The 15,739-nt window shown below is 49.1% G+C and overlaps 2 protein-coding genes across 3 annotated transcripts in view; one reads left to right on the forward strand and one right to left on the reverse strand.

The window, feature by feature from the left end:
* Positions 1 to 2,288, forward strand: part of ENTPD5 (ectonucleoside triphosphate diphosphohydrolase 5 (inactive)) — a 48,884-nt gene extending 46,596 nt beyond the window's left edge. For both annotated transcript variants that reach the window (XM_063948333.1, XM_063948334.1), the window contains 4 exons: positions 287 to 427; positions 497 to 553; positions 1,403 to 1,518; positions 1,627 to 2,288. In XM_063948333.1, coding sequence (XP_063804403.1) covers positions 287 to 427; positions 497 to 553; positions 1,403 to 1,518; positions 1,627 to 1,713 — 401 coding nt within the window. In that variant the 3' untranslated portion in view covers positions 1,714 to 2,288. The remainder of the gene's footprint in view (positions 1 to 286; positions 428 to 496; positions 554 to 1,402; positions 1,519 to 1,626) is intronic.
* A 1,832-nt stretch (positions 2,289 to 4,120) lies between these two features.
* COQ6 (coenzyme Q6, monooxygenase) overlaps positions 4,121 to 15,739 on the reverse strand; it is a 40,239-nt gene continuing 28,620 nt past the window's right edge. Inside the window, exons 9-13 of the mRNA XM_063948336.1 lie at positions 11,490 to 11,597; positions 11,194 to 11,396; positions 10,996 to 11,111; positions 4,331 to 4,497; positions 4,121 to 4,249 (exon numbers count right to left, since the gene is read on the reverse strand). Coding sequence (XP_063804406.1) covers positions 4,220 to 4,249; positions 4,331 to 4,497; positions 10,996 to 11,111; positions 11,194 to 11,396; positions 11,490 to 11,597 — 624 coding nt within the window. The 3' untranslated portion in view covers positions 4,121 to 4,219. The remainder of the gene's footprint in view (positions 4,250 to 4,330; positions 4,498 to 10,995; positions 11,112 to 11,193; positions 11,397 to 11,489; positions 11,598 to 15,739) is intronic.

Here is a 15,739-nt window from a genome sequence, read left to right on the forward strand (position 1 = left end):
AGTCTGTTGTTCTTCATTAGCAAAGGTAAGTGGATATTTTATCCTGCGTACCTGGCAACAGACAGGACAGTAATTATAGTTTAGATCGGTGATTCCCAACCTGCGTGCCTAGGATGCCACAAAGCTCCTGCCGGGGTGCCTTGGGTTGGTGGTCCATGACCAAATCAAAGTATTTATGGACAAAGCGATAGGCAAAACCAGCGCTAGTAGCGGACAATCATAAACCGCTTTGCAGTATAATTACCACGCCATGTGTTCTCTTCATGCTCTCCGTTCTCCTGCTCAGGTCTCTCTGGATTCAATGCCTGTTACGCAGAGGTTCTGCCCATCATACAGGGAAAACTTCACCAAGTTGATGAGATTCGAGACAGCCAGTTCTATGCCTTTTCCTACTACTACGACCGGGCTGTGGATACCAGTCTGATTGGTGAGCCGAGTTACCTGTGGGGCTGGGGAGCCTGGGCGATCATCTTCTGACCCGTCTCCTTACTTTCAGATTACGAGGAGGGTGGAGTGGTGGAAGTCAGAGATTTTGCACGAAAAGCCGAAGAAGGTAAAATGTGGCTTCTCGTCACTGTCTGTTCTCTGTATAGATTATAATACGGATAGGAGCAGCCACACTGCCTACTTGTCCAAAGGGCAACTTGAGTAACGCCTAATCCACACCCAAAAAGGATCTCCCACCGTTTTAATAAAGACACCTTCAGTGAAGGTCAGTGTGGTTTATTGTTGCCACCCTGACTTCCCTTCTATTTGTGGATTGGTTCCCCTTACTATCAGTAACCTGACTGACCATTCCCGCTGTCAGCGCCTTGCCAACTGTGTACGGTTGTAGTAGAGAAGTCACTGCCGCCACTTAGCTCCTTCATTGGCGCCTGTAACCACTTTATTTCTGGATGTTGGTATAACTGCAGCTGGTGACTATGGCTGGTTCCTCCTGACCACTTAGGACATAGGTCTGCAAACGTGGTCCTCATTACCCCACACAGTGCATGTTTTGCAGGTAACCCAGCAGGTGCACAGGTGTATTAATTACTCACAGACACATTTTAAAAAGTCCACAGGTGGAGCAAATTATTTCACTTGTGATTCTGTGAGGAGACCTGCAAAACATGCACCGTGTGGGGTCCTGAGGACCGAGTTTGCAGCCCTATGACTTAGGATCTTGGACTGCAGGCTGTTAGTAACTCAGAGCCCTTGATGCAAAGAAGACAGCTGGGCAATGGATTAGAGTGATGGTCTCCAAACTGGGTTCTGGCGGGCACTAGCAGGGGTCCCGAACCAAATCAAATTATTTATTGTGCTGGCAGAGGCTGTGGGGTTGGGGTATGTACTTTATTGGTAAAGAAGTGGGGGTGGGAAATCGTCAGCAATTGTGCGAGTCCCGTGTCTTTTCCTGCAGTGTGCGATCACATGGAGAGCTTCTCGTCCCTCAGCCCGTTCTTGTGTATGGATCTCACCTACATCACAGCTCTACTCAGGGAAGGATTTGGCTTTGAGGAGAGGACAACTCTGCAGGTAACACCTGATGTGGCACTGGCGTAATGATCGCTCTGTCTCAGGGGATGAGGCTTTTTCTCAGCTGTGCTTATTCATGTATAGTAACTCTCCTTGTTTTCTCTTCAGTTGACCAAAAAGGTCCAGGATGTGGAGATGAGCTGGACCCTGGGGGCTGTCTTCTGCCTCCTGCAGTCTCTGTCACTCTCAGGGTAACCGATCCTTCAAAGCGCAACGCAGGAGCCATCTGGGGCATTTCGCAGGTGGTCTTTAAAAAGCTGGAACTTTTGAAATGTTCTTTTTGTGATAAGCTTACCAGCACTTTATAGTACAGAACTGGATCACACAGTGGCATCACTCGTTATGGAATATGGGATGATGCCATGCTAGATTTATATCTAAGGATACTTCATCTCCACTTTTATAGAACATCCACAAAGCCATGTTTAATTCATTATTAATTGGGATTTTGTCCCCACCAGCCAGAACGCGGCCTCTCTGTCCCCACCACCAAGGAGGATATTATCACTGCGCTGGTTTTATACAATCAGAACTTTGTCAGATTGTCTTTTCTAAAGTTCTCAGATGTTCTGCCTATATTTATTAACTATTTAATTCAGAATATTGGACCGCAGAATGACTGGTACTTGTCCTTACTGTAAACATCTCTCGTTTTAATAATGTAATTTATGGGTGAGATATGAAAGGCCGTTTATTACCGCGTCACTGTCTGACCTCTAACAAGCTGCTATTTGTTGAAGAAATAAAAGATTAAACTTTAATATATTAAACTGTCTTCATATGCAGTGTTTATTATTACATAAGATCTTATGCTTTTATCAGTCTTTCTCCACACAACAAGGTGGAAAGTGGGTGAGAAATTGCGCATTCCTGTAAAACATGCGAGCGTCTGCCCTGCCGCATCTCACTTATGTATAGGGCACACGTCTGTCTTTTTTAAACCGAGCCTGTAACATGGCAGCTAGGGGCTGATTGGTCGGCACTTTAACTCCCCAAGCTTTGATAAACCTCCTCCGAGGTGCTTTATGGCCTAAACAGGAAAGAAACATTCCCACGTTCGGCTTTACCCATATTATACATGGTACCATCTTGTGTGGCAATATTAATGCCATATAGGAATATAAAACAGAAAGACAACTGTTGCTGGACTTGGTAACCACCACTGCAAATCCGCATGTATCAAGCAAAGGAAAGCACGAGGAATTTGTTCTAATTTTTGAATCAAAACATTTAAGCCTGCAGCCCAGGGTCACTGAATCTCCGATCTCTGCAGGTAAAACGTACGCACCTCCCGGCTACAGAGGGTAACATCTAGACAAGGACTCAGCCATTCTCAAAAAGGATTTATGGCCAAATTTTCATTTACTGAGCTAAAGAATTGAGGGAACAAAAATATTTAGCTCTGATTTCATTAAGGATGGGGAGGTATACAAGAAGAAAAAACCTTTGTCAGTCTCCCTGTATATGTGATGTATCCTATACTGTCTATGTGAGTGCATTTCCAGTTACTGGAGATTACGGGGGACATTTACTAAGCTGTGATAAGAGCGGAGAAGTGAGCCAGTGGAGAAGTTGCCCCATCAACCAATCAGCACTGAAGTAACATCTATAATTTGCATACTATAAAATGATACACAGCTACTGATTGGTTGATGGGGCAACTTCTCCACTGGCTCACTTCTCCGCTCTTATCACTGCTTAGTAAATGTCTCCCGTACATCTGTTTTCTTTCAGCGGCCAATGGGGCCCTGTAACTGTCCAGGGTATTACAGAGTTTTCAGTAAAAGCCATACATTCTAATATTTCTACTGTCAATTAATCTGTTTTGTTCAAACGAAGGTATAAAATAGGTATTTTCTCTTTAATCCCAGTTCTGATTCTAGCCTGATGGCCCTGGTTCCTTCAGATGGGTACTGCATGCCATGGCTCAGTATATAATCTAGAATTATACCTTGATCCTGCCCCATAATATGTCCCGCAGAGTTTCTCTATAGCTCCTCTTCACACAACCAAAACGACCTTCCCCCTTCTGATACGCCTTTACCACGCCTCTGACTTATACATTATTGGTCACACGCTTCTTGGCAAAGGATATAAAAAAAAAAAAGAGGGCTTTTGTGTGCGTTAGTGTGTTAATTGTGTTTTTATAAGAGACATGCAATACTGCTAAATAAAAACAAATAAGTATACTGATTTATGGGGGGGGGGACATAGTAGGGGAGGAGTTAGTCACATGGTTATAAATTTAAAGTGCCAGCTCCCAGTTACTGCCTACCATATCCCCATTGTATCTACACTCCAGTGGCCCCTAGTGGATGAAGGAGAAAAGGCTTTGTATTATTATGTGTATAATCTTTTAAAGACGTCTTTTGGCCTTTGTGGCACAGCCTTCTTCTGTTTTGCCTCCTACCTCTCGGATTGCATCATTAGCATCGATACATCCGATTCTCGCTCACACACACGCCTTCCTTTCTCATTAGAATATCCTTAAAACCTGGGGTGCTGGTGTGCCAAGAGTAGTGAGCATGAGAAGCACGGTCCCAGTCTATTATCATCTAGTAGTGTGATCGCACCCATCCATCTACATATACAATACGCTCTCTTTGAGATCATAGAGAAAGCTGTTCTTTAATTTACATTATATGACAACAAAAATAACGGTAATAAGTGAGAGAGATGTCGCATGCAGCGACGGGCGCAGTTATTTGCTTGCGAAGGCCATGATCCGCTCCTGCAAATGACACAGAGATTCCCGTCAGGGCTAAGTACAGAGGAGGTTACTCAGACCCCAATGGAGGATTACGCTACTTACTTTTAGTGGAGGCACTGCATTTGTCGCCTGGAGGCCCAGAGTCCGGAGGAGCACTATCGAAGGCTGGCTTGTGTTGTACAATCTCTTTAACATGTCAATAGCAGCCATTAATGGAAGGTTTTGCCTCTGACGTTCCGTCTCATACTCCAGAAGGTGCCTTGTTGAGCCTAAGAAATAAAAAGCTGAAATACTTGCAGAACAGAAACATAAGAATCCACTCACAAGGAACATTTACACCCCGCAGAAAGCATTCGGGCGACAGACGTGTCCCTGGGTAACTGGCTTCTGTAAGCTCTGTTACCGGTATGCAGAGAGCCGTGGCGTACATCCTTTCCACAACTGGCTGCACGGTCCCAATCAGCTTCTGCCTGTCAGTTTATAGCATGTACTTGATAAATGCTACCTTCAAGTTGACTGGGTGCTCAGGATGCAGCATATAACACAGTACTGGTGGTCTCTATCAGAATAATGAAAATAGAAATCTCCGCCTCTCCCTGCTAACGCACCGTCCATATCCCAAGAGTACTCCAGTGACCCCTAGTGGATGAAAGAGAAAATAGAAATCTCTGCCTCTCCCTGCTAACACACCGTCCATATCCCAAGAGTACTCCAGTGACCCCTAGTGGATGAAAGAGAAAATAAGAATTTACTTACCGATAATTCTATTTCTCGTAGTCCGTAGTGGATGCTGGGGACTCCGTCAGGACCATGGGGAATAGCGGCTCCGCAGGAGACAGGGCACAAAAATAAAGCTTTAGGATCAGGTGGTGTGTACTGGCTCCTCCCCCTATGACCCTCCTCCAAGCCTCAGTTAGGATACTGTGCCCGGACGAGCGTACACAATAAGGAAGGATATTGAACCCCGGGTAAGACTCATACCAGCCACACCAATCACACCGTATAACTTGTGATCTGAACCCAGTTAACAGTATGACAAACGTAGGAGCCTCTGAACAGACTGCTCACAACAAATAACAACCCGATTTTTTTGTAACAATAACTATGTACAAGTATTGCAGACAATCTGCACTTGGGATGGGCGCCCAGCATCCACTACGGACTACGAGAAATAGAATTATCGGTAAGTAAATTCATATTTTCTCTAACGTCCTAAGTGGATGCTGGGGACTCCGTCAGGACCATGGGGATTATACCAAAGCTCCCAAACGGGCGGGAGAGTGCGGATGACTCTGCAGCACCGAATGAGAGAACTCAAGGTCCTCCTCAGCCAGGGTATCAAATTTGTAGAATTTTGCAAACGTATTTGCCCCTGACCAAGTAGCAGCTCGGCAGAGTTGTAAAGCCGAGACCCCTCGGGCAGCCGCCCAAGATGAGCCCACTTTCCTTGTGGAATGGGCCTTGACAGATTTAGGTTGTGGCAAGCCTGCCACAGAATGTGCAAGTTGAATTGTGCTACAAATCCAACGAGCAATCGTCTGCTTAGAAGCAGGAGCACCCATCTTGTTGGGTGCATACAATATAAGCAGTGAGTCAGACTTTCTGACTCCCGCCGTTCTTGAAATATATATTTTCAATGCCCGGACCACGTCCAACAACTTGGAATCCTCCAACTCGTTAGTAGCCGCAGGCACCACAATAGGCTGGTTCAGGTGAAACGCTGACACCACCTTAGGCAGAAAATGAGGACGCGTCCGCAGTTCTGCCCTGTCCGTATGGAAAATCAGATATGGGCTCTTATATGATAAAGCCGCCAATTCTGATACTCTCCTGGCTGAAGCCAGGGCCAGTAGCATGGTTACTTTCCATGTGAGATACTTCAGCTCCACCGATTTGAGCGGCTCAAACCAATGGGATTTGAGAAAATCCAAGACTACATTAAGATCCCACGGAGCCACTGGGGGCACAACCGGGGGCTGTATATGTAGTACTCCTTTTACAAAAGTCTGGACTTCAGGAACTGAAGCCAATTCTTTCTGGAAGAAAATCGACAGGGCCGAAATTTGAACCTTAATGGACCCCAATTTGAGGCCCATAGACACTCCTGTTTGCAGGAAATGTAGGAATCGACCCAGTTGAAATTCCTCCGTGGGGGCCTTCCTGGCCTCACACCATGCAACATATTTTCTCCAAATGCGGTGATAATGTTGTGCAGTCACCTCCTTCCTGGCTTTTACCAGGGTAAGGATGACCTCTTCCGGAATGCCTTTTTCCTTTAGAATTCGGCGTTCAACCGCCATGCCGTCAAACGCAGCCGCGGTAAGTCTTGGAATAGACACGGTCCCTGCTGAAGCAGGTCCCGTCTTAGAGGTAGAGGCCACGGATCCTCCGTGAGCATCTCTTGAAGTTCCGGGTACCAAGTTCTTCTTGGCCAATCCGGAGCCACTAGTATCGTTCTTACTCCCTTCTGCCGTATAATTCTCAGTACTTTTGGTATGAGAGGCAGAGGAGGGAACACATACACTGACTGGAACACCCACGGTGTTACCAGAGCGTCCACAGCTATTGCCTGAGGATCTCTTGACCTGGCGCAATACCTGTCCAGTTTTTTGTTGAGGCGGGACGCCATCATATCCACCATTGGTTTTTCCCAACGGTTCACAATCATGTGGAAGACTTCTGGATGAAGTCCCCACTCTCCCGGGTGTAGATCGTGTCTGCTGAGGAAGTCTGCTTCCCAGTTGTCCACTCCCGGAATGAATACTGCTGACAGTGCTATCACATGATCTTCCGCCCAGCGAAGAATCCTTGCAGCTTCTGCCATTGCTGTCCTGCTTCTTGTGCCGCCCTGTCTGTTTACGTGGGCGACTGCCGTGATGTTGTCCGACTGGATCAACACCGGCTGACCCTGAAGCAGGGGTTTTGCCAGACTTAGAGCATTGTAAATCGCTCTTAGCTCCAGTATATTTATGTGAAGAGACATCTCCAGGCTTGACCATACTCCCTGGAAGTTTCTTCCTTGTGTGACCGCTCCCCAGCCTCTCAGACTGGCATCCGTGGTCACCAGGACCCAGTCCTGTATGCCGAATCTGCGGCCCTCTAACAGATGAGCACTCTGCAACCACCACAGAAGAGACACCCTTGTCCGTGGCGATAAGGTTATCCGCTGATGCATCTGCAGATGCGATCCGGACCATTTGTCCAGCAGATCCCACTGAAAAGTTCGTGCGTGGAATCTGCCGAATGGAATCGCTTCGTAAGAAGCCACCATCTTTCCCAGGACTCTTGTGCATTGATGTACAGACACTGTCCCTGGTTTTAGGAGGTTCCTGACAAGTTCGGATAACTCCCTGGCTTTCTCCTCCGGAAGAAACACCTTTTTCTGAACCGTGTCCAGAATCATTCCCAGGAACAGCAGACGTGTTGTCGGGGTCAACTGAGATTTTGGAAAATTCAGAATCCACCCGTGTTGTTGCAGCACTACTTGGGTTAGTGCTACTCCGTCCTCCAGCTGTTCTCTGGACCTTGCCCTTATCAGGAGATCGTCCAAGTAAGGGATAATTAATACGCCTCTTCTTCGCAGAAGAATCATCATTTCGGCCATTACCTTGGTAAAGACCCGAGGTGCCGTGGACAATCCAAACGGCAGCGTCTGAAACTGATAATGACAGTTTTGCACCACGAACCTGAGGTACCCTTGATGTGAAGGGCAAATTGGGACATGCAGGTAAGCATCCTTTATGTCCAGGGACACCATAAAGTCCCCTTCTTCCAGATTCGCTATCACTGCTCTGAGTGACTCCATCTTGAACTTGAATTTTTGTATGTACAGGTTCAAAGATTTCAGATTTAGAATAGGTCTTACCGAGCCGTCCGGCTTCGGTACCACAAATAGCGTGGAGTAATACCCCTTTCCCTGTTGTAGGAGGGGTACCTTGACTATCACCTGCTGAGCAAACAGCTTGTGAATGGCTTCCAATACCGTCTCCCTGTCTGAGGGAGACGTTGGCAAAGCAGACTTTAGGAACCGGCGAGGGGGAGACTTCTCGAATTCCAACCTGTAACCCTGAGATACTACCTGCAGAATCCAGGGGTCCACCTGTGAGCAAGCCCACTGTGCGCTGAAATTCTTGAGTCGACCCCCCACCGTTCCTGAGTCCGCTTGTAAGGCCCCAGCGTCATGCTGAGGGCTTTGCAGAACCCTGGGAGGGCTTCTGTTCCTGGGCAGGGGCTGCTTGCTGCCCTCTCTTACCCCTTCCTCTGCCCCTAGGCAGATATGACTGTCCTTTTGTCCGCTTGTTCTTATAGGACCGAAAGGACTGCGGCTGAAAAGACGGTGTCTTTTTCTGTTGGGAGGGGGTCTGAGGTAAAAAGGTGGATTTTCCGGCAGTTGCCGTGGCCACCAGATCCGATAGACCGACGCCAAATAATTCCTCCCCTTTATACGGCAATACTTCCATATGTCGTTTGGAATCCGCATCACCTGACCACTGTCGCGTCCATAAACTCCTTCTGGCAGATATGGACATCGCATTTACTCTCGATGCCAGAGTGCAAATATCTTTCTGAGCATCTCGCATATAAAGAAAAGCATCCTTTAATTGCTCTATAGTCAATAAAATACTGTCCCTATCCAGGGTATCAATATTTTCAGTCAGGGAATCCAACCAGACGACCCCAGCACTGCACATCCAGGCTGAGGCGATGGCCGGTCGCAGTATAACACCAGTATGTGTGTATATACTTTTTAGGGTAGTTTCCAGTCTCCTATCTGCTGGATCCTTGAGGGCGGCCGTATCCGGAGACGGTAACGCCACTTGTTTTGATAAGCGTGTGAGCGCCTTATCCACCCTAGGGGGTGTTTCCCAGCGCGCCCTAACCTCTGGCGGGAAAGGGTATAATGCTAATAACTTTTTTGAAATTAGCATTTTTCTATCTGGGTTAAACCACGCTTCATCACATACATCATTTAATTCCTCTGATTCAGGAAAAACTACAGGTAGTTTTTTCACCCCCCACATAATACCCCTTTTTGTGGTACTTGCAGCATCAGAGATATGCAAAGCCTCCTTCATTGCCGTGATCATATAACGTGTGGCCCTACTTGAAAATACGTTTGTTTCATCACCGTCGACACTAGATTCAGTGTCTGTGTCTGGGTCTGTGTCGACCGACTGAGGTAAAGGGCGCTTTACAGCCCCTGACGGTGTCTGAGACGCCTGGGCAGGTACTAACTGGTTTGCCGGCCGTCTCATGTCGTCAACTGATTTTTGTAATGTGCTGACATTATCACGTAATTCCATAAACAAAGCCATCCATTCCGGTGTCGACTCCCTGGGGGGTGACATCACCATTATCGGCAATTGCTCTGCCTCCACGCCAACATCGTCCTCATACATGTCGACACACACGTACCGACACACAGCAGACACACAGGGAATGCTCTTATCGAAGACAGGACCCCACTAGCCCTTTGGGGAGACAGAGGGAGAGTTTGCCAGCACACACCCAAGCGCTATAATATATATGGGAACAACCTTATATAAGTGTTGTTCCTTATAGCAGCTTAAATATATCCAGTATATCGCCAAAAAATGCCCCCCCTCTCTGTTTTACCCTGTTTCTGTAGTGCAGTGCAGGGGAGAGTCCTGGAAGCCTTCCTCACAGCGGAGCTGAGCAGGAAAATGGCGCTGTGTGCTGAGGAGAATAAGCCCCGCCCCCTATTTCGGCGGGCTTTCCTCCCGTGGATTTAGATAAGTGGCATGGGTTAAATACATACATATAGCCTTAATGGCTATATGTGATGTATTCTTTTGCCTTAAGGTAATAAAATATTGCTGCCCAGGGCGCCCCCAGCAGCGCCCTGCACCCTCTGTGACCGCTTGGTGTGAAGTGTGTGACAACAATGGCGCACAGCTGCAGTGCTGTGCGCTACCTTCATGAAGACTGAAAAGCCTTCTGCCGCCTGTTTCCGGACCTTCAATCTTCAGCATCTGTAAGGGGGGTCGGCGGCGCGGCTCCGGGACGAACCCCAGGGCGAGACCTGTGTTCCGACTCCCTCTGGAGCTAATGGTGTCCAGTAGCCTAAGAATCCAATCCATCCTGCACGCAGGTGAGTTGAAATTCTCTCCCCTAAGTCCCTCGATGCAGTGAGCCTGTTGCCAGCAGGACTCACTGAAAATAAAAAACCTAAAAAACTTTTTCTAAGCAGCTCTTTAAGAGAGCCACCTAGATTGCACCCTGCTCGGACGGGCACAAAAACCTAACTGAGGCTTGGAGGAGGGTCATAGGGGGAGGAGCCAGTACACACCACCTGATCCTAAAGCTTTATTTTTGTGCCCTGTCTCCTGCGGAGCCGCTATTCCCCATGGTCCTGACGGAGTCCCCAGCATCCACTTAGGACGTTAGAGAAAATAGAAATCTATGCCTCTCCCTGCTAACGCACCGTCCATATCCCAAGAGTACTCCAGTGACCCCTAGTGGATGGGAAAGAAAATAGAAATCTCCGCCTCTCCCTGCTAACGCACCGTCCATATCCCAAGAGTACTCCAGTGACCCCTAGTGGATGAAAGAGAAAATAGAAATCTCTGCCTCTCCCTGCTAATGCACCGTCCATATCCCAAGAGCACTCCAGTGACCCCTAGTGGATGAAAGAGAAAATAGAAATCTATGCCTCTCCCTGCTAACGCACCGTCCGTATCCCAAGAGTACTCCAGTGACCCCTAGTGGATGAAAAAGAAAATAGAAATCTCCAGCACTGTAGTTACCCAAATCTTGTCCGTCAAATGCCGCACTGCTCAGATGATGCAGCAGACTGGCCACATCGCCAAAGCCCATATTCACACCCTGGCCGGCCAGAGGGTGCACTCTGTGAGCGGCGTCCCTGCACAGAGAGACAGTGCAGCGTTTTTATTATTACAAGCGCCGTGCTATCAGCAATCGCTTATCATACACCGTTGCCTCACCCAATTAGTGCCACCCGCTGGCGGACATATTCCGGGGAGTGACCAAGGCCCAGGGGGAAGGCTGCTCTGCTGTTTTTCCCGAGTCGAGATACGCTAGGCGGCAGCTGGCGGGCAGACGTTCCAGAAGGCATCAAAGAGGAAAGGGCTGAGTGCAATATGGAACCAGCGGAGGTGATGAAGTCTGAATGGTGATCACTGCTCCACTGTGAAGAGAGGAGAGACGCAGGAGACGCTCAGTACAAGGTCTGTCAGTCTGTGAGAAAAACGTTTATTTTAGAAAAAGAATAAAAACTCACAAAAGCCGAGTTGACGGCGTCCACAAAGCTCTCCTCGTCCATTGCCAAAAGCTGAGAGGCGCGCTCAGGAGATGTGGACCAGACCAGGGAGCTGCAAGTGTCCGAGAGCTGCAGTAATAAAGACGTAATCACCTCTCAGGAAACACTAAACAACAACACACAAGCACTTGTTCCTGACCACTGGTGTAACACAATGCTTCCACTACACTCATCGTAATGCACAGGTTACATGTCAGCGGTATGAGTGCACTGCGCGAGGGGAGACAGCGGAGCGCACTGCACAGGCTACATGTCGGCGGTATGAGCGCACTGCGTGAGGGGAGACAGCGGAGCGCACTGCACAGGTTACATGTCAGCGGTATGAGCGCACTGCGCGAGGGGAGACAGCGGAGCGCACTGCACAGGCTACATGTCGGCGGTATGAGCGCACTGCGTGAGGGGAGACAGCGGAGCGCACTGCACAGGTTACATGTCAGCGGTATGAGCGCACTGCGCGAGGGGAGACAGCGGAGCGCACTGCACAGGCTACATGTCAGCGGTATGAGCGCACTGCTCGGGGGGGGGGGGGGGGAGACAGCGGAGCGCACTGCGCGAGGGGAGAGAGTGGAGCGCACTGCACAGGTGAAATGTCAGCGATATGAGCGCACTGCGAAAGGGGAGACAGCGGAGCGCAATGCACAGGTTACATGTCAGCGATATGAGCGCACTGCGCAAAGGGGAGACAGCGGAGCGCAATGCACAGGTTACATGTCAGTGATATGAGCGCACTGCGCGAGGGGAGACAGCGGAGCGCACCTTGTGTGAGAAGAACCAGCAGAGCACGCTTTGTGTGCGAAAGGAGTTAGCAGAGCGCACAATGTATACAGAGGAGATGGCATAGCACACACTGTATGAGAGACGAGCAGACAGAACGCATGCTGTGTGAGAGATGAGCTGGCGGAGCGTGCTCTGCAAGAAAAGAGTAGCGTTAACTGTAAAAGGAGCAGAGCCAAGTGCATATTGTATAAAGGATTAAACAGAGAGCGGAAGAGAAGAGCGCCCGGCCTGCGAGAAGAAGAGGAGAGCCCCCCCCCCCCCCCCCCCGCCTGCGAGAGCAAGAGGAGAGCGCCCCCTCCTGCGAGAGGAAGAGGAGAGCGCCCCTGCGTGCGAGAGGAAGAGGAGAGCGCCCCTGCGTGCGAGAGGAAGAGGAGAGCGCCCCCGCCTGCATTCGGGGGGGGGGGGGGGGGGGGAAGGAGCAGAAGTGAGAACAAGCAGAGAAGGGAAAGAAAGCAGAGCGCACATTGTATGGAGGCTAGGAAGCGTAGGGCAGAGATATGACAAGAGTGAGGTACAAGCTGAAGTCCAGGATAGTCCATCCATAATAAATAATAAGAATTTACTTACCGATAATTCTATTTCTCGTAGTCCGTAGTGGATGCTGGGACTCCGTAAGGACCATGGGGAATAGCAGCTCCGCAGGAGACAGGGCACAAAAGTAAAGCTTTAGGATCAGGTGGTGTGCACTGGCTCCTCCCCCTATGACCCTCCTCCAAGCCTCAGTTAGGATACTGTGCCCGGACGAGCGTACATAATAAGGAAGGATTTTGAATCCCGGGTAAGACTCATACCAGCCACACCAATCACACCATACAACTTGTGATCTGAACCCAGTTAACAGTATGATAAAACGTAGGAGCCTCTGAAAGATGGCTCACAACAATAAACAACCCGATGTTATTGTAACAATAACTATATACAAGTATTGCAGACAATCCGCACTTGGGATGGGCGCCCAGCATCCACTACGGACTACGAGAAATAGAATTATCGGTAAGTAAATTCTTATTTTCTCTGACGTCCTAAGTGGATGCTGGGACTCCGTAAGGACCATGGGGATTATACCAAAGCTCCCAAACGGGCGGGAGAGTGCGGATGACTCTGCAGCACCGAATGAGAGAACTCCAGGTCCTCCTCAGCCAGAGTATCAAATTTGTAGAATTTAGCAAACGTGTTTGCCCCTGACCAAGTAGCTGCTCGGCAAAGTTGTAAAGTCGAGACCCCTCGGGCAGCCGCCCAAGATGAGCCCACTTTCCTTGTGGAATGGGCTTTAACAGATTTTGGCTGTGGCAGGCCTGCCACAGAGTGTGCAAGCTGAATTGTACTACAAATCCAACGAGCAATCGTCTGCTTAGAAGAAGGAGCACCCAGCTTGTTGGGTGCATACAGGATGAACAGCGAGTCAGATTTTCTGACTCCAGCCGTCCTGGAAACATATATTTTCCGGCCTTGACAACGTCTAGCAACTTGGAGTCCTCCAAGTCCCTAGTAGCCGCAGGCACCACAATAGGTTGGCTCAGGTGGACGCCGAAACCACCTTAGGGAGAAACTGAGGACGAGTCCTCAATTCCGCCCTGTCCGAATGGAAAATCAGATAAGGGCTTTTACAGGATAAAGCCGCCAATTCTGACACGCGCCTGGCCCAGGCCAGAGCCAACAGCATGACCACTTTTCCTGTGAGATATTTTAACTCCATAGATTTCTCTAACGTCCTAGTGGATGCTGGGACTCCGTCAGGACCATGGGGAATAGCGGGCTCCGCAGGAGACAGGGCACATCTAAAAAAGCTTTTAGGTCACATGGTGCGTACTGGCTCCTCCCCCTATGACCCTCCTCCAAGCCTCAGTTAGGTTTTTGTGCCCGTCCGAGAGGGTGCAATCTAGGTGGCTCTCCTAAAGAGCTGTTTAGAAAAGTTTTTTTTTAGGTTTCAATCTCAGTGATTCCTGCTGGCAACAGGATCACTGCATCGAGGGACTTAGGGGAGAGATTTCCAACTCACCTGCGTGCAGGATGGATTGGAGTCTTAGGCTACTGGACACTTAGCTCCAGAGGGAGTCGGAACACAGGTCAGCCTGGGGTTCGTCCCGGAGCCGCGCCGCCGATCCCCCTTACAGACGCTGAAGAGACGGCAGAACGGAGGTCCGGAAAGCAGGCGGCAGAAGACTCCTCAGTCTTCTTGAAGGTAGCGCACAGCACGGCAGCTGTGCGCCATTGTTGTCACACGGCTCACTGACTCAGTCACGGAGGGTGCAGGGCGCTGCTGGGGGCGCCCTGGGCAGCAATATAATTACCTTTAGTGGCAAAATAAATACATCACATATAGCCATTAAGGCTATATGTATGTATTTTAACCCAGGCCAGTTTCTTAAAAACCGGGGGAAAGCCCGCCGAAAAAGGGGCGGAGCTTATTCTCCTCAGCACTCAGCGCCATTTTCCTGCTCAGCTCCGCTGGTGAGGAAGGCTCCCAGGTCTCTCCCCTGCACTGCACTACAGAAACAGGGTAACAAAGAGAAGGGGTGCATAAATTGGCGATATTTATATATTAAGAGCGCATATATAGTAAACAACACCTTCTAGGGTTGTTTATATACATTTATAGCGCTTTTGGTGTGTGCTGGCAAACTCTCCCTCTGTCTCCCCAAAGGGCTAGGGGGTCCTGTCTTCGATTAGAGCATTCCCTGTGTGGCTGCTGTGTGTCGGTACGTGTGTGTCGACATGTATGAGGACGATGTTGGTGTGGAGGCAGAGCAATTGCCGATGATGGTAATGTCACCCCCTAGGGAGTCGACACCGGAATGGATGGCTTTAGTTATGGAATTACGTGATAATGTCAGCACATTACAAAAGTCAGTTGACGAAATAAGACGCCCGGCTAACCAGTTAGTACCGGTTCAGGCGTCTCAGACACCGTCAGGGGCTGTAAAACGTCCTTTACCTCAGTCAGTCGACACGGGTACCGACACAGATGAATCTAGTGTCGACGGTGAAGAAACAAACGTATTTTCCAATAGGGCCACACGTTATATGATCACGGCAATGAAGGAGGCTTTGCAGATCTCTGATACTGCTGGTACCTCAAAAAGGGGTATTATGTGGGGGGTGAAAAAACTACCTGTATTTTTTCCAGAATCAGAGGAATTGAATGACGTGTGTGATGAAGCGTGGGTTAACCCCGATAGAAAACTGCTAATTTCCAAGAAGTTATTGGCATTATACCCTTTCCCACCAGAGGTTAGGGCGCGCTGGGAAACACCCCCTAGGGTGGATAAGGCGCTCACACGTTTATCAAAGCAAGTGGCGTTGCCGTCTCCTGATACGGCCGCCCTCAAGGATCCAGCAGATAGGAGGCTGGAAACTACACTGAAGAGTATATACACACATACTGGTGTTATACTGCGACCGGCAATAGCCTCAGCCTGGATGTGCAGTGCTGG

This window comes from Pseudophryne corroboree, chromosome 12 (assembly GCF_028390025.1).
Source record: "Pseudophryne corroboree isolate aPseCor3 chromosome 12, aPseCor3.hap2, whole genome shotgun sequence".
NCBI lineage: Eukaryota > Metazoa > Chordata > Amphibia > Anura > Myobatrachidae > Pseudophryne > Pseudophryne corroboree.